This window comes from Canis aureus, chromosome 8 (genome assembly GCF_053574225.1).
Source record: "Canis aureus isolate CA01 chromosome 8, VMU_Caureus_v.1.0, whole genome shotgun sequence".
NCBI lineage: Eukaryota > Metazoa > Chordata > Mammalia > Carnivora > Canidae > Canis > Canis aureus.
This window is the reverse complement of record NC_135618.1, coordinates 40,203,527-40,226,400: the sequence shown is the minus strand read 5'-3', so window position 1 is coordinate 40,226,400 and position 22,874 is coordinate 40,203,527. Positions and strand designations below refer to the sequence as shown.

The following is a 22,874-nucleotide window of genomic DNA, read 5'->3' as shown; positions in this document are numbered from 1 at the left end:
AGTTGGATGCCCAACCAACTGAGCCACTTAGGTGCCCCTAATTCTTTAATTTAATTTTTAAAAAAATTTTATTTATTTGACAGAGCATGAACAGTGGGAGTCGTAGGGAGAGGGAGAAGCAGGCTCCCCACTAAGCAGAGAGCCTGGTGCTGGCTCAAACCCAGGACCCTGGGATCATGACCTGAGCCACCCAGGTGCCCCAAATTCTTTAAGTTTTAATGTCATATTTTGAAGCTCTTTTTTTTTTTTTTAGATTTTATTTATTTATTTATTTATTTATTCATTCATTCATTCATTCATTCATTCATTCATTCATGAGACACACAGAGACAGAGACACAGGCAGAGGGAGAATCAGGCTCCCTACTGGAAGCCTGATGCGGGACTTGATCCCAGGACCCCGAGATCATAACCTGACGCTCAACCGCTGAGCCACCCAGGTGCCCGAAGCTCTTTCATTAGACATATATTTGTGATTAAGCTTTCCTGATAAATTGTATCTTTTATTGTTCTGAAATATCTTTTTTTCTCAGATAATACTTGTTTTGATGTCTTTTGTGTGATAATATGGCCGCTCCATCCTTATTAGGCTTACTTTGTGCATGGCATCTCATGTTCTGTCCATTCCATTTCGGTATTTTTATGTTTTTATGTATTTTTCTTAATTTAAGATTTTATTTATGTGAGAGAGAGAGAGAAAGAGAAGACACAGAGGGGGAAGAGAGGGGGAGAGAGAATTTCCCAAGCAGACTCCATGCTGAGTGCAAGACCAACACAGGGCTTGAGACCACAACCGGAGGTGAAATCAAGAGTAGCACGATTAACCAACTGAGCCCCCATGTTCTTCAATGTTTTTATATTTGATGTGCTTGTTTTGTAAGCAGCATATCATTAGGTTTTGCTTTTATTATTTCTGACAATCTTTGCCTTATAATTGGAGTGTTTTAGTCCATTAACAGAAAATGCAGGGGTACCTGGGTGACTCAGATGGTTGTGTCTGCCTTCAGCTCAGGTCATTATCTCAGGGTCCTGGGATCGAGCCCTGTGTCGGGCTCCCTGCTCAGCAGGGAGTCTGCTTCTCCCTCTGCCCCTCCATCTACTTAGTGCTTGCTCTCTCTTTTTCTCTCAAATAAGAAAAATCTTTAAAAAATATATATGCAATTGGTATAGTTGGATTTATCTCTATTTTATTGTCTTCTCTCATTTTTTCCCCCTCTCTCCTCCTTTCCTTGCCTTCTTTTGGATCAGTAAATATTTTTTAGAATTCCATTTTAGTTCATCTAATGCTTTTTTAAGCTATCCGTTGTGTCATTTTTTTAGTGGTTACTCTGGTGAATGCGGTGTTCATCTTTCTTAGTCTGTTTAGAATTATTACTGCAATACTTTGTAGAAAATGTAAAAACTTTGCACCTGTATTAAAGTGCATTTCTTCTCTGTATTCCATCCTCTATGTTAGAGTTGTCATATGTATAGCATGTACACCTGTTATAAACTCCATAAGACGATGTTTTAATTTTTTTTTAATTAAGAGGAAAATACTTTTATATTTCTCCAGGTTGCCATTTCTGATTCTCTGCCTTCTTTCTTAAAGATCCAGGTTTCCATCTGAGAGCATTTCCACTCAGCCTGAAGAATTGTAGCATTTGTTTTCCTGCCTGTCTGCTCTTGAAGACTTTAAAGATGTACCATCGCCTTCTGGAAAGTTAGCTGTCATTCAGATTATTGTTCTTCCATGTAATATGTTGCTTTTCTCTGGCTACTTCCATGATTTTCTTTTTATTTGGTTTTCAGCAGTTGACTATGATATGCCTGGGTGCTTTTCTTTGAAATTATCCTGGTAGTGGTTCACTGAGCTTTTTGAATCTGTAAATTTATGTCTTTCACAAACTTTGGGGGAAATTTTCAGTCATTTCTTCAAATATTTTTTTCTGCCCTATTCTCTTTCCCATCTCCTTTTGGAACTCCATTTACATGTATGTAAAACTTTTTTTTCTGTTGTCTCACACATGCTTGAGACCCTGTTCATTTGTTTTTTTGTTTTGTTTTTTGTTTTTTTAAAGATTTTATTTATTTATTCATGAGAGACAGCGAGAGAGGCAGAGGGAGAAGCAGGCTCTATGCTGGGAGCCCGATGTGGGACTTGATCCCGGGACTCCAGGATCACGCCCTGGGCCGAAAGCAGATGCTTAACCTCTGAGCCACCCAGGGATCCCCTGTTCATTTGTTTTTAATCTTTTTCCCCTCTGTTTCACACTGAGTAATTCCTGTCAGTCTTTTTTTAAAGTTCACAGAGTCTTCTCTGGTGTCTCCCCTTGATTGATAAGCTTTCTAATTAATTTTTAAATTTCGGTTACTTTATTTTTGCACCTAGAATTTCTACTTGGTTCTTCTTTTAAGAGTTTATATATCTTGGGCAGCCCGGGTGGCTCAGCTGTTTAGCGCCGCCTTCAACCCAGGGCATGATCCTGGGGCCCAGGATCGAGTCCCATGTCGGGCTCCCTGCACGGAGCCTGCGTCTCACTCTGCCTGTGTCTCTGCCTCTCTCTGTGTGTGTGTGTCTCTCATGAATAAATAAATAAAATCTTAAAAAAGGGGGAGGGGTTATATATCTCTGAAATTTCCCACCTTTAATTTAGGACTTTTTTTTTTTTTTTTTTAAGATATTATGTATTTATTCATGAGAGACACAGAGAGGCAGTGACAGAGGCAGAGGGAGAAGCAGGGTCCCTGAGAGGAGCCCGATGTGGGACTCGAGACGCTCAACCACTGAGCCACCCAGGTGTTCCTTAAGACTGTTTTGAAACCTTTTGTTCCAACATCTGATTCTTCTTGGCACCAGTCTCCATTTATTGACCCTTCTCTCTCTCTCTCTCTTAGTTTTTTCATTTTTTCATTTTTGTTTATTTATTTTTTAAAGATTTTATTTATTCATGGGAGACACAGAGAGAGAGAGGCAGAGACACAGGCCGAGGGAGAAGCAGGCTCCATGCAGGGAGCCCGATGCGGGACTCAATCCTGGGACTCCAGGATCACACCCTGGCCCAAAGGCAGTCACCAAACCACTAAGCCACCCAGGGATCCCCTCTTTTTTTTTTTTTTTTTAATTCAATTTGCCAACATATAGTATAACACCCAGTGCTCATCTCATCAAGTGCCCTCCTCAGTCCCCATCACCCAGTTACCCCATCCCCCCACCCATCTTCCCTTCTGCAACCCTTTGTTTCCTAGGAGTCTCTCATGGTTTGTCTCCGTCTCTAATTTTTTCCACTCAGTTCCCCTCCTTTCCCTTATAATCCCTTTCACCATTTCTTATATTCCACGTATGAGTGAAATCATATGATGATTGTCCTTCTCCACTTATTTCACTCAGTATAATACCCTCCATACTTTCTAGTTCCATCTATGTCGAAGCAAATGATGGGTATTTGTCTTTTCCGACGGCTGAGTAATATTCCATTGTGTATACATACCACATCTTTATCCATCATTTGTTGAAGGACATCGTGTCTCCTTCCACTATTTGGCTATTGTGGACACATTGCTGCTATGAACATTGGGGTGCAGGTGTCATCTGTATTTTTGGGGTAAATACCCAGTAGTGTGATTGCTGGATCATAGGGTAGCTCTGTTTTTAACTTCTTGAACCTCCAGAGCGGCAATACCAGTTTGCATTCCCACCAATGGTGCAAGAGGGTTCCCCTTTCTCCATGTCCTCTCCAACATTTGTTTTTTCCTGTCTTGTTAATTTCACCTCACTGGTGTGAGGTGGTATCTCAGTGTGTTTTGATTTATATTTCCCTGATGCCAAGTGATGTGGAGCATTTTTTCATGTGGTTGTTGGCCATGTGTATGTCTTCTTTGGCGAAATGTCTGTTTATCTCTACTGCCCATTTCATGACTGGATTATTTGTTTCTTGGGTGTTGAGTTTGGTAAGTTCTTTCTTTATAGATCTTGGATACTAGCATTTTTTTTTTTTTTTTTTTTTTTTTTGGATACTAGCATTTTATCTGATATGTCATTTGCAGATGTCTTCTCCCATTCTGTAGGTTGTCTTTTAGTTTTGTTGACTGTTTCCTTTGCTGTGCAGAAGCTTTTTATTTTGATTAAGTCCCAATAGTTCATTTTTGCTTTTGTTTCCCTTGCCTTCATAGATGTATCTTGCAAGAAGTTGCTGTGGTCAAGTTCAGAAAGGTTGTCTGCATTCTCCTTTAGGATTCTGATGGATTCTTGTCTCACATTTGGATCTTTCACCATTTTGAGTTTATCTTTGTGTATGGTGCAAGAGAGTGGTCTAGTTTCATTCTTCTGCATGCGGCTGTCCAATTTTCCCAACACCTTTTATTGAAGAGACTGTCCCTTTTCCAGTGGATGGTCTTTCCTGCTTTGTTGAATATTAGTTGACCATAGAATCGAGGGTCTATTTCTGGGTTCTCTATTTTGTTCCATTGATCTATATGGATTGACCCTTCTCTTGAGCAGGGGTCACGCTGTCCTGTTTCTCTGTACATAGAGTAACTTGTTATTACATCCTGGATATTGTGGATGTTACCTTGTGGAGTTTCTTTTTCTTTTTTTTTTTTTAAGATTTTATTTATTCATGAGAGACACAGAGAGAGAGAGAAACAGAGACACAGGCAAAGGGAGAAGCAGGCTTCATGCCCGACGCAAGACTCAATCTTGAGTCTCTAGAACCACACGCTGGGCCAAAGGCGGTGCTAAACCGCTGAGCCTCCCGGGCTGCCCTCTTATGGAGTTTCTTCTTTTGTATTATTCTGAAGAGTATTTCTTGTTTTAAAGTGGGCTATTAAACGGGTTGGACTCAAGCTGCAAACAGAAGAGTTCGATTCTTTTATCCTTAATGGGCTGTTTGCAGTTAGCCCCACACATGCGTGGTTCAACTGCTGAGCCACCCAGATGTTCCGAGACTTAGAAGAATTTATTCCCTGAACTGGGAGCTCCCTTTCTCTGACTCTCCGTTCTGGGACACCCCCCACCCCACACATACCTTTTACCCTTTTTTTTTTTTTTTAAATTTTTATTTATTTATGATAGAGAGAGAGAGAGAGAGAGAGAGAGAGGCAGAGACACAGGCAGAGGGAGAAGCAGGCTCCATGCACCGGGAGCCCGACGTGGGATTCGATCCCGGGTCTCCAGGATCGCGCCCTGGGCCAAAGGCAGGCGCCAAACCGCTGCGCCACCCAGGGATCCCCACCCTTTTTTTTTTTTAAGACTTTATTTATTTATTCCTGAGAGACACACAGACAGAGAGAGCACATGAGCGTAGAAGCAGGGAGCCCGATTGTGGGACTCGATCCCGGGTCTCCAGGATCAGGCCCTGGGCCAGAGGCAGGCTCTAACCCGCTGAGCCACCCAGGGATCCCTACCTTTCACCTTTTATGGTTACTCTAATCTCTCTGGTTCTTTAGGCCAGAAAAAAATATACATTGTGTGTGTCAGCCAGCCTCCCTTTGTTGAACCTGCCTCCATTCTGTGTTGTTCCCTTCCTCCAAGTGTCAGCTCTCATCCAGAACCTGCTTGTCTTTGATGAGTTCTTCAGAGCCTTTTAGGTGGTCCTTTTTTGTGGTTCCTAAGTTTATGATTGTTACCCACAGGAGGTTTGTTATCCACAGGAAGTTTGGTTGGAGGCTGTAACTCTGCTGTACTGGCAGTGGCATTCTCTAGTAAAGACAAAAAGTTAAATTATTCTTATCTCTTCCACATGTGATTAAAAGGGAGACTGTCCATTTGGGATATGTAATCAGGAAAACAGTCTGAACAGTCTACATATTTCTCATGGCTTAAAATACTAAGTGTGTCCATATCTAAAGTACTATACTTAAGATGTCATTATGAAGCAAAACCATAGTAAGAACAGGGGTGCCTGGGTGGCTCAGTCAGTTAAGCATCCCATTCTTTTCTTTTTTAAAAAATTTTATTTATTCATAAGAGAGAGACAGAGGCAGAGACCTAGGCAGCGGGAGAAGTAGGCTCCTCAAGGGGAGCCTGATGTGGGACTCAATCCCAGGAATCTGGGATCACACCCTGAGCCAAAGGCAGATGCTCAGTCACTGAGCCACCCGAGTGTCCGGAGCGTTCAACTCTTGATTGCAGCTCAGGTCATGGTCTCAGGGTTGTGAGATCTGAGCCTCACGTGGGCTTCTTGTTCAGCAGTCTGCTTTTCTTCCTTTTCTTCTCCTTCCGCCCCCACCTCCACCCCCGCTTGTACATGTGCTCTGCCTCAATAAATAAATAAATAAATAAATAAATAAATAAATAAATAAATAAAATCTTTTAAAGAGACAAACCATAGTAAGAACAATGGCTGATGTAGAGGGGAGATGAGTGATTAAAAAGGAAAGTCCCAGTTGGTCCGAGGGTTGTGGGTTATCGTTAAGCTGTTTAAAAAGGAAAGTCCCCAGTGTGTTTTGACTCCTTTACCTTACTTGGCTGCCCGTGTAGGCAGTTGCATTTTTAATTCTTGCTTCCTAGTCAGAAATGGCCCTGCCAGACCGCTAACACTGTCTTTTGGCTGATCAGGCTCCCAGATGGACTGTTCTTGAGCATGGTGATGTTTGCAGTGATGCAAACGAGAGCTGCTTTTGCACTAGAGGCCATGGAGTATGGAGAAGTACGGGTGCTCTCACCTTCATTTGTTTGATACTAAGAAATACAGACATGTTCTACATGAGCAAAAAGCCAGTAATAAAAGGGGCTTCTGGGTGGCCCAGTTGGTAAAGTGTCCAACTCTTTTTTTTTTTTTAAGATTTTATTTATTTGAGAAAGAGAGAGCTCAAGAGAGTGCAAGAGAGCACAAGTGGTGGAGAGGGAGAAGCAGGCTGCCTCAATCCCAGGACCCTGGGATCATGACCTGAGCCTAAGGTGGCTGCTTAACCAACTGAACAACCCAGGTGCCCCAGTCATCCAACTCTTGATCTCAGCTCAGGTATGGATCTCAGGGTTGAGTTCAAGCCCCACACTGGGCTCCATGCTGGGCATGGAGCCGAAAAGAGAAGAGAAGAGAAAAGAGAAGAGAAAAGAGAAGAGAAGAGAAGAGAAGAGAAGAGAAGAGAAGAGAAGAGAAGAGAAGAGAAGAGAAGAGAAGAGAAGAGAAGAGAAGAGAAGAGAAGAGAAGAGAAGAGAAAAGGGGAGGGGAGGGGAGGGGAGGGGAGGGGAAATGCCACAAGCTGGCTTAGAGCAGCAGTTTGAAATGAGCGGCATAGGAAATAAGTTCTGTGAATTCACAGTAGAGAGAAGCGGTTCCAAAGTGCTGGGGGTGGGAGGACTTCACACTGGACTCTGAAATAGTTTGGGCAGAGAGAGGGATGTGTTTGCAGGCAGAGGAAACAGTATGAGCACTGGCAGGTTTGTGTGGGATGTCAGATCAAACTATTGTTCCCATTTTGTGCCACCCCAAACCACCAAACAGATTAACACGCAGGCATTGCCACCAGCCCTGAGGTTTGTGGTTTTTCCTGCAGGGTGTAGAGGAAACATGAGGACAGCTACTGTGCAGATAGTGTGTTTGTATCTGCATCAGGCAGATTGGCTGCACTGTTGGTTTATTCTTACAGTCCCTGTGGGAAGTTAACTCTCAATCAAATATGCTCTTAATAGTGCTGTTGGTTACAGTTGTCGTGCAGTTATAATGGAAAGTCTGAAAGCCCTGGTTGGAAATACGGATTAGTAATTTTTTCTTTTCCCTAACAAGGAGGACTCCTGTTTCTCCTATTGTGAATAACAAATTGTTCCAAAAAGATCCTACTCAGTGGGGAAAGCAACAGGAATAGGGAAAGTGAGACATGGGGAAACTGTTGAATCTTGGAGTGAGGAAGGCCTTTATCAGTAGGACAAATTTTGGGAGGCTGCTCACCTCGCCTAGCATGGCTGCATCAACTTCATGGAGTCTGAGGCTGTGCTCGGCTCCCGGTACATGGAGCCTGCTTCTCCCTCTGCCTATGTCTCTGCCTCTCTCTCTCTCTCTCTCTCTGTATGTGACTATCATAAATTAAAAAAAAAAAAAAAGTTTCCAAAATCCTATCTTGAAAAATATATGGATAGGTGCTCAGTCTTGCTCGTAATGAGAGAAATGTAAACAGAAACTATAGCAAAATTTTTACTTGACCAATAGGCCAAAGTCCAAAGTTTTTCTAACGTGTCTTGGCCGGAGTGCAAGGTGACACACATGCACATGCTGCTGCCAAGAGTGTAAGCTGATGGTCTCTGGAGGGTGACCTGCAGCATTGACCACAGTGTAAACTGGATGTGACCTGGGACCTGTGACCCTAACATCTACATGTGTGCTCAGATGTGTGTCCGGGCACGAATGAAATGATGTGTGTACGAGAATATTCTTTAGAGTGCTGCTTTTTATTTTTGAAGCTTGTTATTTTGGAATATTTTGTACTCGACAGGGCTGTTACAGAAGTAATAACAGGCTTCCCTTCCCTTAGTTTCTCCCAGTGTTAATATCTTAGGTAACCACAGTACAGTGACTAGAAAATCAAGTAGTGGGACGCCTGGGTGGCTCAGCGGTTGAGCGTCTGCCTTCGGCTCAGGGCGTGATCCCACGGTCCTGGGATCGAGTCCCACATTGGGCTCCCTGCATGGAGCCTGCTCCTCCCTCTGCTTGTGTCTCTGCCTGCCCCTCTCTCTGTGTCTCTCATGAATGAATGAATGGAATCTTAAAAAAAAAAAAAAAAAAAAAAAAAAGGAAATCAAGTAGTGGTGGTGGCGCACTGTTGACTAATGTGCTGATCTTATTCGAATTGAACCAGTGTTACCCATCCGTGTCCTCCTCTGTCCAGGACCCCATACCTCAGGGGGGTCTGCGTGCCTTCTCATTCCTTTCTGCCTTCTCCTGGTTCCTCCGTCTGTGTGTATCCTTCAGGATTGTGACATTTTTTTAAGAGGACTGCCTGTTAATTCATAGGATATCCCTTGATCTGGGTTTGTCTGATGGTGTTTTTATGATTAGGTGGAGATGTGTTTTTTTTTTTCTCCTTGTTTTTTATTTTTATAATATATATTTTTTCACATTTTTAAATTTAAATTCAATTTGTCAACATGTAATATAAGGCGGAGATGCATTTTTGGCAAGAAGACAAGGGAAGGGAGGCTATGCCCTCCCACCCCACCAGGATTTCAGGATGTTGACCAGTCTTGTTCGTGGTGACGGCAATTGTGGTTACCTGGTCAAGAGGTATCTTCCACTTTCTTCATGGCAAACAACTGTTTTGGGTGTCCTTTGGGGAATACTGTGAGATTATGCAGATATTCTCGTGGACGTTTAACACCTCAACAGTGTATACCTGTCATAGCTGTTACCGTGCTTGCCCGATGCTGACTGTTTCCACCATTCATAATACATTTATTTGTTCATTGTAATTGTGCTGTGAGGAAGAGGTCTTTTCTCCTCCATGTATTGATAAGTCATTTAAGCATGGACTAACTTTTTTTTTTTTTTTTTTGACATTCTTACTTCCTTTGCCGGCTATAAGGTTGCAGTCCGTTACTGTCATCCTTTTGTCGCTCACAGAGTCCTAGGATTTGCCTTCGGAGGCACCTTCCAGTTGGAGCCTGTGCCCGTTCGAAGCACCCAATCCCCGGGGGCCCTTCCTTCCGTCTGGCACATCTTTGTGTTCTCCAAGGGCTGTGGAGAACGGCCTTTAGGCACCCAGGTCTGCATGCTGGGGAGGGTGACTGTCCAACACAGTGTGCCCAGGACCGTGATGTTTCCTGAGGCCTGACCCAGGTCTGCATGCTGGGGAGGGTGACTGTCCAACACAGTGTGCCCAGGACTGCGATGTTTCCTGAGGCCTGGGCCTCCCTAGCTCGTTGCTGCTGGGCCTCTCCCGCCTGCGGGCCTCACTCACTCACACCCCCGCTCCCCATACTGGTTCCTGCACCCCTGCCGTAAGTCAGGAGGAATCTCGTGGCCGCACTGTGCCTCCACTTCCGCATGAAGCTGGCCCCCCCGCTTTGGTACCTGCTTCCTCCTGACTCGGGCCCCACCAGGTACTTACTTGCCAGATCCGTGTCTGCGTGAAGCAGGTTCAGAAGCACTAAGATTCTGCTGCGGTGATTATATGCAGTGCTTTCTGAGGCTAACTTCACAACCACAGCACCTTTTTCTGAAGTCACCTGGGATAATTCTTGGCTTTTAGGGTGCTTCTGTTGTTCATAACACAGTTACACGTGTTTGTTAGGGTTCTGTCTTATGGAATGTCCCCCATGCACACCAGGTGCCCCTCCGTACTCCTTGCTGCTTGCGTGAGAACTGTAGTACTGAGAGTCACATATACAAAGGGGCGGGCTCAGAAAAGTCACATGCCCCTCGGCTCTGCTCCCCTGTCCCCAACTCCCCACTCTTTCTTTTGTTCCCATGTGCCCACTATGAGTTGAGGTGTTGTTTCCCCAAAAGATGTTGAAATCCTGACCTCCACGACCTGTCAATATGACCTTATTTGGAAATGAGGTCTTTGCAGTTCATCAAGTTAAGATGAAGCTGTTAGGGTGGGTCCTGGTTCAGGATGACCATGTCTTTATAAAACGGTGGAATTTGGATACAGAGTCTGATGTGCAAGAGGGAAGATGCCACATCCAAGCTGAGGGACACCTGAGGCTATGGAATCGAAGAGGGCTGAGGGCAGATTCTCCCTCACAGCCTCAGAAGGAACCAGCCGTGCTGGCATTCTAGGCTCCAGAACTTTGAGATGGAAAATTTCTGTGATTTCCGCTGCCCAGTCTTTGATGCTCTGCCACAGACCCCCGGACACAGTTCGCAGCCCTTCTAGATAGTCCGTTTCTTGTGGTTTGAATTGTGTGCCTCCAGAAGATATGTTTAGGTCCTACCCCTGGGTACCTGTGAATGTGACCCTATCTGGAAATAGGGTCTTTGCAGATGCAAAAAAAGATGAGAGTGTACCGAATTAGCGGGAGCCCCAAATCCCGTGTAACTGGTGTCTGACAGGGAGATCTGGACATAGGGAAGACGCGCACGGGGAGGAGGAGACCATGTGACAACAGGGTCAGAGATCGGAGCCAGGCAGCTGCTGGCAGAGGTGTAGACCAAACTTCCTTAGAGCTTCTGGGAGGAACCAGCCCTGCTCACACCTTGATGTTGGACTTCTGCCCTCCAGAACTGTGAGGGGCTAGGTTTCCGCTTTTAGCCACCCAGTGTGTGCCACTTTTCTTCCAGCAGCCCTGTGACATGATCTCCCAAGTTTCTGGTTTATCCTGACTGTTTCTTCTGCACAGAAGAATGGAAACATGCATATCTTTTTGTATCATCTCTTTTTGTCCATAAAGGAGGGTGACATGTGGTAGATAATTCTTTGACGTTTCAGAGCATTATTTAAAAATTTTTTAAAAGATTTTATTTATTCATGAGAGACACAGAGAGATAGAGAGGCAGAGACATGGGCAGAGGGAGAAGCAGGCCCCGTGCAGGGAGCCTGACGTGTGACTCAATCCCAGGACTCCAGGATCAGGCCCTGGGCTGAAGGTGGCGCTAAACCTTTGAGCCACCTGGGCTCAAAGATTTTATTTGAGGGACGCCTGGGTGGCTCAGGTTTGGTGGTTTGGTGTCTGCCTTCGGCTCAGGGTGTGATCCCGGAACTCCAGGATAAAGTCCCACATTGGGCTCTCTACATGGAGCCTGCTTCTCCCTCTGCCTGTGTCTCTGCCTCTCTCTCTGTGTCTCTCATGAATAAATAAATAAAATCTTAAAGATTTTATTTGAGAGAGAGAGCACAAACGGAGAGAGCGGGCGAGAGAAAAGCAGACTCCCTGCAGAGCAGAGAGCCTGATGCGGGGCTTTGATCCCAGGATCCTGAGATCTGACCTGAGCCGAAGGCAGACGCTTCCTCAACTGAGCTACCTGGAGCATTATTTTAACGGCATAAGACTAGAAACAGTTTAAACATCCATCAGTTGAACACTAAGTACTTACCCATTACAGTGGAATACCATTCGTTAAAAAGAATAAGGAGCTCTGTAGACAGAAATGAAATAATCTGTGAGGTGTGTGTTCTTTTTTTATATTTTTCAACTATGTGGATAAAGTGAACAATGCAATTAGGCCAAGATTATTAAATATTTAGGCTGTTTGAAAATTGAATATTTTTTTCTTTTTTTTTTAATTTTTTTTTTTTTAGACTTTTTTTAAAATTTTTTTTAATTTTTTTTTTTTAATTTTTATTTATTTATGATAGTCACACACAGAGAGAGAGAGAGGCAGAGACACAGGCAGAGGGAGAAGCAGGCTCCATGCACCAGGAGCCTGATGTGGGATTCGATCCTGGGTCTCCAGGATCACGCCCTGGGCCAAAGGCAGGCGCCAAACCGCTGCGCCACCCAGGGATCCCATTTTTTTAAATTTTTATTTATTTATGATAGTCACAGAGAGAGAGAGAGGCAGAGACATAGGCAGAGGGAGAAGCAGGCTCCATGCACCGGGAGCCCGACGTGGGATTCGATCCCAGGTCTCCAGGATCGCGCCCTGGGCCAAAGGCAGGCGCCAAACCGCTGCGCCACCCAGGGATCCCTTTTTTTTAATTTTTATTTATTTATGATAGTCACAGAGAGAGAGAGAGGCAGAGACATAGGCAGAGGGAGAAGCAGGCTCCATGCACCGGGAGCCCGACGTGGGATTCGATCCCAGGTCTCCAGGATCGCGCCCTGGGCCAAAGGCAGGCGCCAAACCGCTGCGCCACCCAGGGATCCCTTTTTTTTAATTTTTATTTATTTATGATAGTCACACACAGAGAGAGAGAGGCAGAGACACAGGCAGAGGGAGAAGCAGGCTCCATGCACCGGGAGCCCGACGTGGGATTCGATCCCGGGTCTCCAGGATCGTGCCCTGGGCCAAAGGCAGGTGCCAAACCGCTGCGCCACCCAGGGATCCCAAAATTGAATATTTAAATGTTTTTTTTTTTTTAATTTTTATTTATTTATGATAGTCTCACAGAGAGAGAGAGAGAGGCAGAGACACAGGCAGAGGGAGAAGCAGGCTCCATGCAGGGAGCCCGATGTGGGATTCGATCCCAGGTCTCCAGGATCGCGCCCTGGGCCAAAGGCAGGCGCCAAACCGCTGCGCCACCCAGGGATCCCTTTAAATGTTTTTAAGGTGTTGTGCAAAGGTCATGTTATTTGGAAATCCAGGAATAAGCTTAAAGAAAAGGCAAATTTTTATACCTCATAGGAATGTGGAAGTTGATTGAGTTTTGAAACCTCAGGTCCTTTCTGGACACTCTGAATCATTCCTTTCTGACTGTGACGTGTGTGGGGCACAGCGGGGGGCGCTTGGGGTGTCCGGTCTGTCTCCTTGAAAGCCTTGGGCAGTAAGTACCTCCTCCGTCGCGCCAGTCCTGGCCTGGGAGTCTTGGAGTCAGGTGAGCGATGCTGTCCCAAGGGGCTGCTGGAGAGTGTGGGTTCCGTCCCGCCGGGTGGACGACGGCTGTCCGCGGAGGATGGTTGTGCAGCGCCAGGCCGCGGGCGGCCGCGCCAAGTCGAGGACGTCTGCCTCCTGCCCTCACACTGGGTTCTCTGTTCGCTGTGCTGCACGCAGAGTGTGACAGTGTGCGTCCCTTTCCTGATTACAAGGTAGAGGAGATCATTTGCTGGCTTTCAGTTTTTATTTTATTTTATTTTTTATTTTTTAATTTTTTAAAATATTCATTTATACATGAGAGACACACAGAGGCAGAAACATAGGTGGGGGGAGAAACAGACTTCCTAAGGGGAGCCTGATGTGGGACTCGATCCCAGGACCCCGGGATCATGACCTGAGCTGAAGGCAGATGCTCAACTGCTGAGCCACCCAGGTGCCCCTGGTTTTCAGTTTTTAAATACACTAATTTTAAAAAATTGACAGTTTTGGACAAAAGGGAAGATAGTCATTGAGGGCTCGTTAGAACGTGTGAGAGTGTTTCGGAGCGTTCATATAAAAAGTGGATCCCTCTTAAGGGTATCTTTTTTCCTTCCCCTGTTCATGGTTGTCAGAGGGTAAGGAAGGCTGGCCTGTGTTGCTTTGGGCTCGGAGTAGGGGTGGGAGCTGGGTGTGCCGAGGCCTGTTTGAATTCTGTTGGTTTGTGCAGGATCTGTCCGGGGCCACACATGGGCACTGGTGACAGAGGCCTCTGCCCCTTAGTTGGGGTTCATTCTTGGAATTTGATATGTGTGAGGATATGTTACCAGAACGTACACTGCAGTACCCACCGTGTATGGCCCTGCCTCCCTGAGTGCCCGATCTCGTCTGAAGTACCCACCAGCCGCTCAGCGTTCAGTCACTTCCATCTCTTCAGGTGATGTTGGGTCTTTCAAGCAATGGCCTGCCTTAGAGATCGCCACGTTAATGTTTGCAGGACCCACCAGACGTCTGTTTCCAGTGTCTTACTAAATGTTTGTTCTTCATGTTTGTCTTTCTAGGAAAACCCTTTCTTTGTCCTTGGAGGACTCCAGCCCAGTCCCGGAGCCCCAGGCGAAGCCTTGCGTCAAGCTTCCACGCTGGCCGGCTCTTCAGCTCGCAGGCTGCTGAGGACCGGACGGAGGAGCCCTTGCACTCCATCATCAGCAGCACCGAGACCGTTCAGGGTACTGTGTGCAGCCTGCATAGGCCCACTGCTGGCCTAGAAGGGGAAGTTTCTGAGGCAGAAGCAGTGATTGATAGAGCCGCCCACTTGCTTCAGACGAAAGGTCTTAGTTGGAGGGAGGGTTTCCCAAAACAAAGCATCCTCCGTTTCCTGCTTGGCAGGGAGCTTCTGACGGCCATCCTGGTGCGTCTTGCCCCCTCTGGTGGTCACCCGTGAGCTTGCGGCCAGCCACCTTCCCTGAGTGGTCGTGATTCATGGCACATCTGCTAATAATCAGGGAAGCAGGGTGTAAACCCAGCATTGGCCCTGTCGATGCAGGACTGCACTCTCAAGCTGTATGTCAACTCAGAAGTCTAGAAAAGCAATCTGGAGCCAGTCCTCAAGTGAGTCTATTTCTGGCTTTCACAGGAGATGACAACATAGTCTTTGATGTTTGGGTCAAGAAGTGAGGTTTTCTTGTTCATTTGCTATCTAAATAATTTGAAAACCAAATTTGGTTTTGAAGAATAGAACCCAGGGTCTGGTTGTTAGAACCCAGGGTCTGGTTGTTAGAGCCAGTCGTCTTTCCCCTCCAAGCACCTTGGGAAGTGCTGGCCTGGACAGGCCCTCGAGGTAGCCCCTGAGGCGACAGGTCTCAGCGATGGGAAGCGGAGGAGGCTCCCTTTGCCCCTTACTGTGGAGAGAGGGGACCACTGGCTTATTCTCCTCCTCCTGCCTCAGAGCCCCAGTGCCTTTGTTCCTTCCTTTTTTTGTTCACTTTCTTTTTTAAGATTTTATTTTTAGGGATCTCTGCGTGGCGCAGCGGTTTGGCGTCTGCCTTTGGCCCAGGGCGCGATCCCAGAGACCCGGGATCGAATCCCACATCGGGCTCCCGGTGCATGGAGCCTGCTTCTCCCTCTGCCTGTGTCTCTGCCTCTCTCTCTCTCTCTCTGTGACTATCATAAATAAATAATAAATAAAAATTAAAAAAAAAAAAGATTTTATTTTTAAGTAATCTCTACACCCAATGTGGGGTTGAACTTGCGGCCCCAAGATCAAGAGTGCAATGTTCCACTCATTCAGCCAGCCAGGCACCCTTTTGTTCACTCTTTTGAAAAAAATGTTTAAAAAAAAAAAAGAAAAGAAAAAAATGTTTAAAACTTACTACCTGAAACATTCTCTTGAATGTTGCGTAGCATATTCCATGAAAATAGAAACTGAACTTTATTGGTCGTGTCTGTGATTCATTACCAGGTTCCGTTTCCAAACATGAGTTCCAGGCTGAAACAAAGAAGCTTCTGGACATTGTTGCCCGTTCCTTGTACTCAGAAAAAGAGGTGCAGTACCTGTTAATCATTCCTAGTATTAGCGGGGTTTCTTTTTGAGAAAATAATTTTTATGCTCTTCTAAGAAAATGCCAGGTAGTATAAAGCTGTGAGAACACATTAAATTTGGGTAGGTCTGGATCTTAGCTACCAACGAAAGTAATTTTACTAAAATCTGTTTAGGTTTCATGGACAGATAGGCCCAGATGATTCTTTGTGCTAGATTGACTCCAGGAGTTAATTTTTGTTGATCATTTAGAATCCCCCCAGGTATGGGCATGGGGTCCTGGGCTTCATTACTGTGGTAGTGGCGGTGAGGAGTGACAGGTGGAGGGAGAAGTCAAGAATAAGTGGTCCATTTCCATGCTCGATATTGCTAGAATGCAGAGAGGAGTTTTGAGGAAGAGTAAAGCACAATATTCCAAAGTTAAAAGGGACTTTTTAGGAAGTACTTTCAAGGCTTGTGCTGTTGCATACCATATTCAAGTATCCTGGTGATCTTCAGCTTCTGTTCTCTTGGGGTCACATCACCACACTTCCTCCCTCATGTGGAGGTAGAAGGTCTGTTTGAGGTCAAGGTGCTTCTCCAACGCAGATATGTAGTTGGGCTCTGTGGCCCTTTCCTCCCCTCACATGGTAGGCCTTCACTACAGGAAGCCATGAAGTCCATCTTCAGGAGGTAAAAGAAACAGTGTTAGGGCATATTCTGACATCCCTGGCCAAGAGTTGAGCCGGAAGCAATGGCACCAGGATCTTAAAGTTCGAGCTGATGTAACAGATTGGCACCTGCTCCGTTTTCAGGACGGAGCAGCAGGGTTAGAGTTTACTCCTTCAAGCTGTGTCAGGGAGAAGCCTGGGCCTTGAGTCATTTTGGGACCTGTGCTAGAGAAAGCCTCTGGGAAAGTGGGAGGTCTTTAATGGTTAAAACACTGAGTATTAAAAAAAAAAAGACAAAACCACAGTATTCTTTGACAGTTCTTTCCCAACTTTTTTTTTTTAAGATTTTATTCATTTATTCATGAGACACAGAGAGAGAGATAGGCAGAGACACAGGCAAAGAGAGAAGCAGGCTCCATGCAGGGAGCCCGGTGTGGGACTCAATCCCGGGTCTCCAGGATCAGGCCCTGGGCTGAAGGTGGCGCTAAACCGCTGAGCCACCTGGGCTACCCTGTCTCCCAACTTTTAACACACACTTCGGGTGCTACTGACCGGTATGTCCCACGGTGCTAGCGTCATCTTCCCGCTTCTGTAGGTGTTTATACGGGAGCTGGTCTCCAATGCCAGTGATGCCTTGGAAAAGCTGCGTCACAAGCTGCTGTCTGAAGGCCAGACACTGCCGGAAATGGAGATCCACTTACAGACGGACGCTGAGAAAGGCACCATCACCATCCAGGTATCCCCTCCTGGGAGTCCTGCCTCGAAGCGCCGACCCTCTTCACACCTGGAGCGGGGGAGCTGGACACATCTTCACTGTGTCCAGCTCAGCTTCACTTCATTGTTGACTTGGGTTTTAACTTACTATAAAAATAGCATTTATTTAAATAATAATAATAATAATGTTCAATATAGAAAATTTGGAAAACACAGAGAAGAAGCAAATTTAAAATCACCATGTTGTTTGGGGATAACACCTGTTACCACGCTAACATGTGTCAGCATAGGGTTTCTGTGTGTTTATTTACCTATCTAAACATTGTTAAATTATGTATTATTTTTAGAATTCTGTCTTTACATTTTTAACTGTATTTATTGTCTCAGAACACATATTTCCCCGTGTCATTAAGTATCCTGGGGTACAATTTTTAATCACAGCTCACTGGTTGAATTAATAGTCTTGCTTTAGATGAAGCAATACTTAACGGCTGTTGTAACCTTTTGAAAATATTAAGATCAGAAAGAAAGGCAAATGTGGGGGGCTTACCAAGCAGTGGTTCTGAGGGACACAATGTTGCCAAGCAGCTGCTTTAGAGCCCTGGGTGAGGTGGGAGGATGGGCTTCAGGGGTCACTGAGCAGATGTTTCTGACCTGGAGTTTCCTGCCTCCAGCAAGGGAGCTGGGTTTGGCCACCCAGGACGGTGCTAGAGGGGGGCCGTTGTGCTCTCTTGTCACTCATTCCGTCTGGTCTGTGTGTGTGCGCCTTTATGCAGTGATTTTAAGAAGCTTTTACTGAGGTGAGATTTACATACAGTAAAATTCAGGTTCAAGTGCACACGGCTTGGTAACGTGATGCCAACATGATTTGCTCACCCCAGATCCCTTCCTAACCTCTGTCAACCACTCATGTGCTCTCTGCCCTTTCAGGTTTGTATTTTCTAGAATCTGTAGGAACAGAGTTTGACTTCTCGCACTTGGCAGAGTGCTGTGAGATCCATTCCATCTCTGGTGCAGCGCGTAGCTGTAGCTTGTTCTGTTTCTCCCAGAGAAGTATTCTGTTGTACGTGCACAGCACACTTTGTCATCCGCTCGCCAAGTGATACGGGCTTGGGGTGTTACGAATAAAGCTGTTGGGGACATGTCTTTTCATTCCTCGGGTAAATGCCCAGGAGTGGGGCTGCTGGCTCAAGGAGAGAGTCTGTAACTTTGGGAGCCGCCCGGCTGCCTGCAGTGGCCGCATCTGGAAGGTCCCCCGCTGCATCCTCGCCAGCACTGGTTACTGTCAGCCTTGGAGATTGGGGCCATTCTAGTGGACGGGCAGCCTGTCTCAGTGTGGGTTTAGTGTGCATTTCCCTAACGATTAACGGTCGGTACTGAGCATCTTGTCGTGGGCTTGCCATTTCTGTATCTTCCTTGTGAAATGTCTGGATTTGGGGTTTATTTTCTTTTTTTTTTTTTTTTTTTTTTGCTAATGGGGTTTATTTTCAATCAAGTTGTTTGTTGCTCTTTTTTTATTGAGTGTCTTTATATTATATATTTTGGGTATAAGTTCCTTATTAGATATACTTTGCCAATTTTTTTCCCCAGTCTTTGGTTTGCCTTTTTATTTTCTTGGTGGTTTTTGAAAAAGAAAGGTTTTAATTGCATTAATGTCTAGTTTATTTTATCACTTGCTCCGTCTCTGTTTCTTTTTAGCAGCCTGAGATATCTCTGCCCCTCCCACAGTCAGACTTTCCCATTTTCTTGCAGAGGTTCTGCAGTCTCGCTCGTCCTCTGGGCCTGATCTATTGGGGGCCTGGTGTGTGTGTTGGGGGGGCTGGGGTTGAATGAGGTTTTAGCCCTGTGTCTTTTCCTTTTCTCTGTCAAGTTTTCCTGGAACCTTTGTCAAAGCTCAGGGGACGCAGTCTGCACAGCTTTGTTTCTGGACCCTCTTCTGTCTCCTGGCTCTTCCTGTGTCTGCCTGCTAGTAGGGTTTGTTCTTGTGCAGCCTGACCTCCGAGGCTAGAGCCGGTCTCTCTAGTGACTTGTGCTATGACTTCTCGGGGTCCCACCTGATAGGTGTAACTAATAGCCACTTGTGCCCCGGGGCCGTCCACCCGCCTGTCTGTCCCATCCCCCCAAGTTCTGGCTTCAGAGCTCAGCCTGCCTCTCTCCTCAGGACACTGGCATCGGGATGACACAAGAAGAGCTGGTATCCAACCTGGGAACGATCGCCAGGTCGGGGTCAAAGGTAAGTCCCCCACTGCCCCTTCCTCAGCTGCGGCAGCTGCTGCCCCTGGGGGCTCGAGGGTCTCTCCTCGAGGCTGCCCCAACCAGAGGGGCCACGACTCTGCTGCCAGCTTCAGTAGGAGCGTTCTCGGGCATCAGCTTCGTTAGTGCTGAGAGCGCCTTACAACATGGTTTCCTGGCCGTCACGAAGACCTCTGAGGTGATTTTTCTTTCCTATAGACGAAGAGATGGAAATCAGTCCTTTGCCCGTAGCTAGAAATCAGCCGACCCTAGGCTCAAAGCCTGTCCGGGAGAGTCTGGAATGCACCCTTCTGCCTTCCATGTTGCTCCCTCGCTCAGTGATGGCTTGAGGCAGAGGGGGCCCGGCAGAGGTCAACCTCCTTCCTCTCCATCCTCAGCACTGTTCACAAGAATGGGTCACATTTGCAGATGGGTGGCTTTGTGGGGAGGCGGCACGCTGGGGGCCGTGGCTGCCATGACCCCAAGGGGGTGGTCATGGGGCCTCTGCCAGTAGCGCCTGTGCCAGCCCGAGTCGCAGGCTGCTGGTCCTCGGCTCCTGGTGTGCCTGTTCTTGGATTTGTGGGCCTAAGTGGTGCCTAAAACGGTACTTGACGAACATGCATGAGATAGTCTAATTGTTGTTCCAGAATGATTGCAGAAATTCTACTTTTAAGGAAAGTCAGTGCCGTCACATAGAGTAGCCACCAGCTACACGTGTGCCTGTTGGAATTTAAGTTAAGTTCCTCAGGCACACCAGCCCCAGTTCAAGTGCTCGGTAGCCAAGTGCAATCCGCGGCCACCATATTGGGCCACATAGAACATTTCTGTCACTGCGGACGGTGTCACAGCAATGAATATGTGCATTTTGTTTCATTTTTAATCTTAGGAACTTTGATAAACATAAGTTATAAAAATTAAGTGCCTCCTGAAACGGTATCAAACCTGAATTTGGCATGTACCATTTCCTCACTAAGCTTCACGTCTAGGAGACATCAGAAGACACATTTAGGAGCCCTTGCCCCCAACTCTGGGGGGTCAGTCCTTTCTGTGCCCTGCCCGCTCAGACACCCGTGCCCCCCCGCCCCCCGCCCAGGAGTGTGGCCCGCAGCAGGCCCGCAGCCGACAGGCTGGCTTGTGGCCTCTGAGTCAAATACAGACCCAGTCTGCACGTTGCCCCGCTGGGGCTCTCCGTGAGAAACCACTTACCATGATCATCTTGAGGATTAAGGGTGATCTCCACCTGTGCTAGAGGAGCGGACACAGGCAATCACAAACGTCCGTTCTCCCTGGGGAAGGGGCCGCCCTCCCTCTGACCAGCCTTCGCCACCGCAGGCCTTTCTGGATGCGCTGCAGAACCAGGCGGAGGCCAGCAGCAAGATCATTGGCCAGTTTGGAGTGGGTTTCTACTCTGCTTTCATGGTGGCTGACAGAGTGGAGGTGTATTCCCGCTCAGCGGCCCCGGGCAGCCCTGGTTACCAGTGGCTCTCCGACGGGTGAGTGAGAGTGGGCCTCGTGTCCCACACGGGGAGCGCCCCGGGGCCACCGTGGCCACGCGAACCTGATGTGCGCTTTGGGAGTCAGCTGAAGTGTTCCTCTTCGCTTGGAAAGTTCGAGTGTCCCGAAGGCCCTCCTGGGATTTTCTGTGGAGCCTGAACCTCACACTGTGGGGAGCCTCCAGGTGGCCCGTGCGGTCTGTTCCTGTGGTGTGTGCTCTGGAGTGTGGCCTGTGCCAGGCGGGGCTCCTTTGTGAATGGCTGACCTTAGGGTAGGCGGTCACCAGGCGGCAGCCTCACTGGACTGTTCTATGGGAGCTCACTGCTGATTCCTTCCCATCTGGGACTTCCTGGGTTTGGCTCATGGGTTCGGCTGCGCCGCCCCAACAGTTGCCTCTTAAAGGTGCTTGTTCTGCAGCCTGCGTGGGGGTCATGTCTCACAGGCTCGTTAGGGGACATTCGGGAGGCTCTCGAGCCTGTATTTGAGGAGAATGGTACCTTGGCCAAACGGAAGCACGTACTTAACAGTGGGTCCCAAACCTTCATCTCCAAATCCTTTCCCGATGGAGTCTCCCGTCTTACGTGGAGGTCCAGGGGTGCACACGAGCGGCCCTGCTGGACGGATCCCAGCCTGGCTCCCTCGGTCAGAACTGCGCTTTCTGTTTAATGCAGAGAAGGGGGTGTTCACAGGAAATGAGCCAGGGTTTGACAAGGCACCTTCTGGGGGCACATCCCCCTCTGGTACTTTGTTTTTTTTTTTTTTTTTTTTTTATAAATTTTTATTTATTTATGATAGTCACACAGAGAGAGGGAGAGAGAGGCAGACACACAGGCAGAGGGAGAAGCAGGCTCCATGCACCGGGAGCCCGACGTGGGATTCGATCCCAGGTCTCCAGGATCGCGCCCTGGGCCAAAGGCAGGCGCCATACCGCTGCGCCACCCAGGGATCCCTCCCCTCTGGTACTTTGGAAACAGTGTCCCTGCCTGGCCTCCACCAAAGGTCCAGAAACGGGGGAGGGGGGGCTAGCTCGGGTTAGAGGCGTCCTCCACACATCTGCTCCCCTGCCCGGTGTTTCATGGCATCAAGGCCACCTCGGGTGACCCGAGAGCCCGTGATAGGGAGACCCCACCCGCTATGCGGTGGCTACGCTCCCTGATGGAGACACAGTGGCTGGGGGCTCAGCAGGGCTCAGAAATGGTAGCTCTCAGGCTTGTCTTTGGTGTTGGTTTGGGCCCTGCTTGCCACAGTCCCAGGAGGAGTGACCGGACGGGTGGCGTGGGAGGCATCGGCTTCGCTGTGTGTCACTCTCCCTTTCCCACCTCCTAGCTCTGGGGTGTTTGAAATCGCTGAAGCCTCAGGAGTGAGAACTGGGACCAAAATCATCATCCACCTCAAGTCAGACAGCAGGGAGTTTGCCAGCGAGGCCCGGGTTCGAGGTGAGGGGGAGCCGAGGCCGCTGGGGGTGTCAGTGCTGGGGCTTAGGGCGCTTCTCAGCTTGGTCGCCTGGGCCTGCTGGCGCGGTCAGGCATTGTTCTGCCTTCCGCCCTTGTCCCTGCACGCGGTGCTTCTGCTGTTGTGCCCCCCCCGCCCCCCGCCATGAGGTGCTTCCTACCTGGCCTGAACCCCGCTTCCCCAAAACCAGAGCGGGGGCTTCCACACGGTGCTCTTCTCATGGTGTCTGACTGAATGCCGAGTGCTTCCAGGGTTCACCATTAACCCATGAAACCATATTTGTGCCCCCAAGAAGGGGGCCTCTTGGTGACCTGGGCCTCGAGAGAACTGGTTCTCGTGGGGGTTGTGGTCACTCTGTATGTAGGACAGTGTCCCTGTGTGGCCTGGCTTCCCACACGTGAAACAGCTGGCACGGGGTCGTCCCAGCGTG

General features: G+C 47.6%; 1 protein-coding gene across 1 annotated transcript in view; it reads left to right on the top strand.

Moving 5' to 3' along the window:
• Positions 1 to 22,874, top strand: part of TRAP1 (TNF receptor associated protein 1) — a 53,179-nt gene that overhangs the window by 16,274 nt on the left and 14,031 nt on the right. Inside the window, exons 2-7 of the mRNA XM_077906407.1 lie at positions 14,428 to 14,592; positions 15,825 to 15,907; positions 17,148 to 17,288; positions 19,428 to 19,499; positions 20,831 to 20,991; positions 22,319 to 22,428. Coding sequence (XP_077762533.1) covers positions 14,428 to 14,592; positions 15,825 to 15,907; positions 17,148 to 17,288; positions 19,428 to 19,499; positions 20,831 to 20,991; positions 22,319 to 22,428 — 732 coding nt within the window. The remainder of the gene's footprint in view (positions 1 to 14,427; positions 14,593 to 15,824; positions 15,908 to 17,147; positions 17,289 to 19,427; positions 19,500 to 20,830; positions 20,992 to 22,318; positions 22,429 to 22,874) is intronic.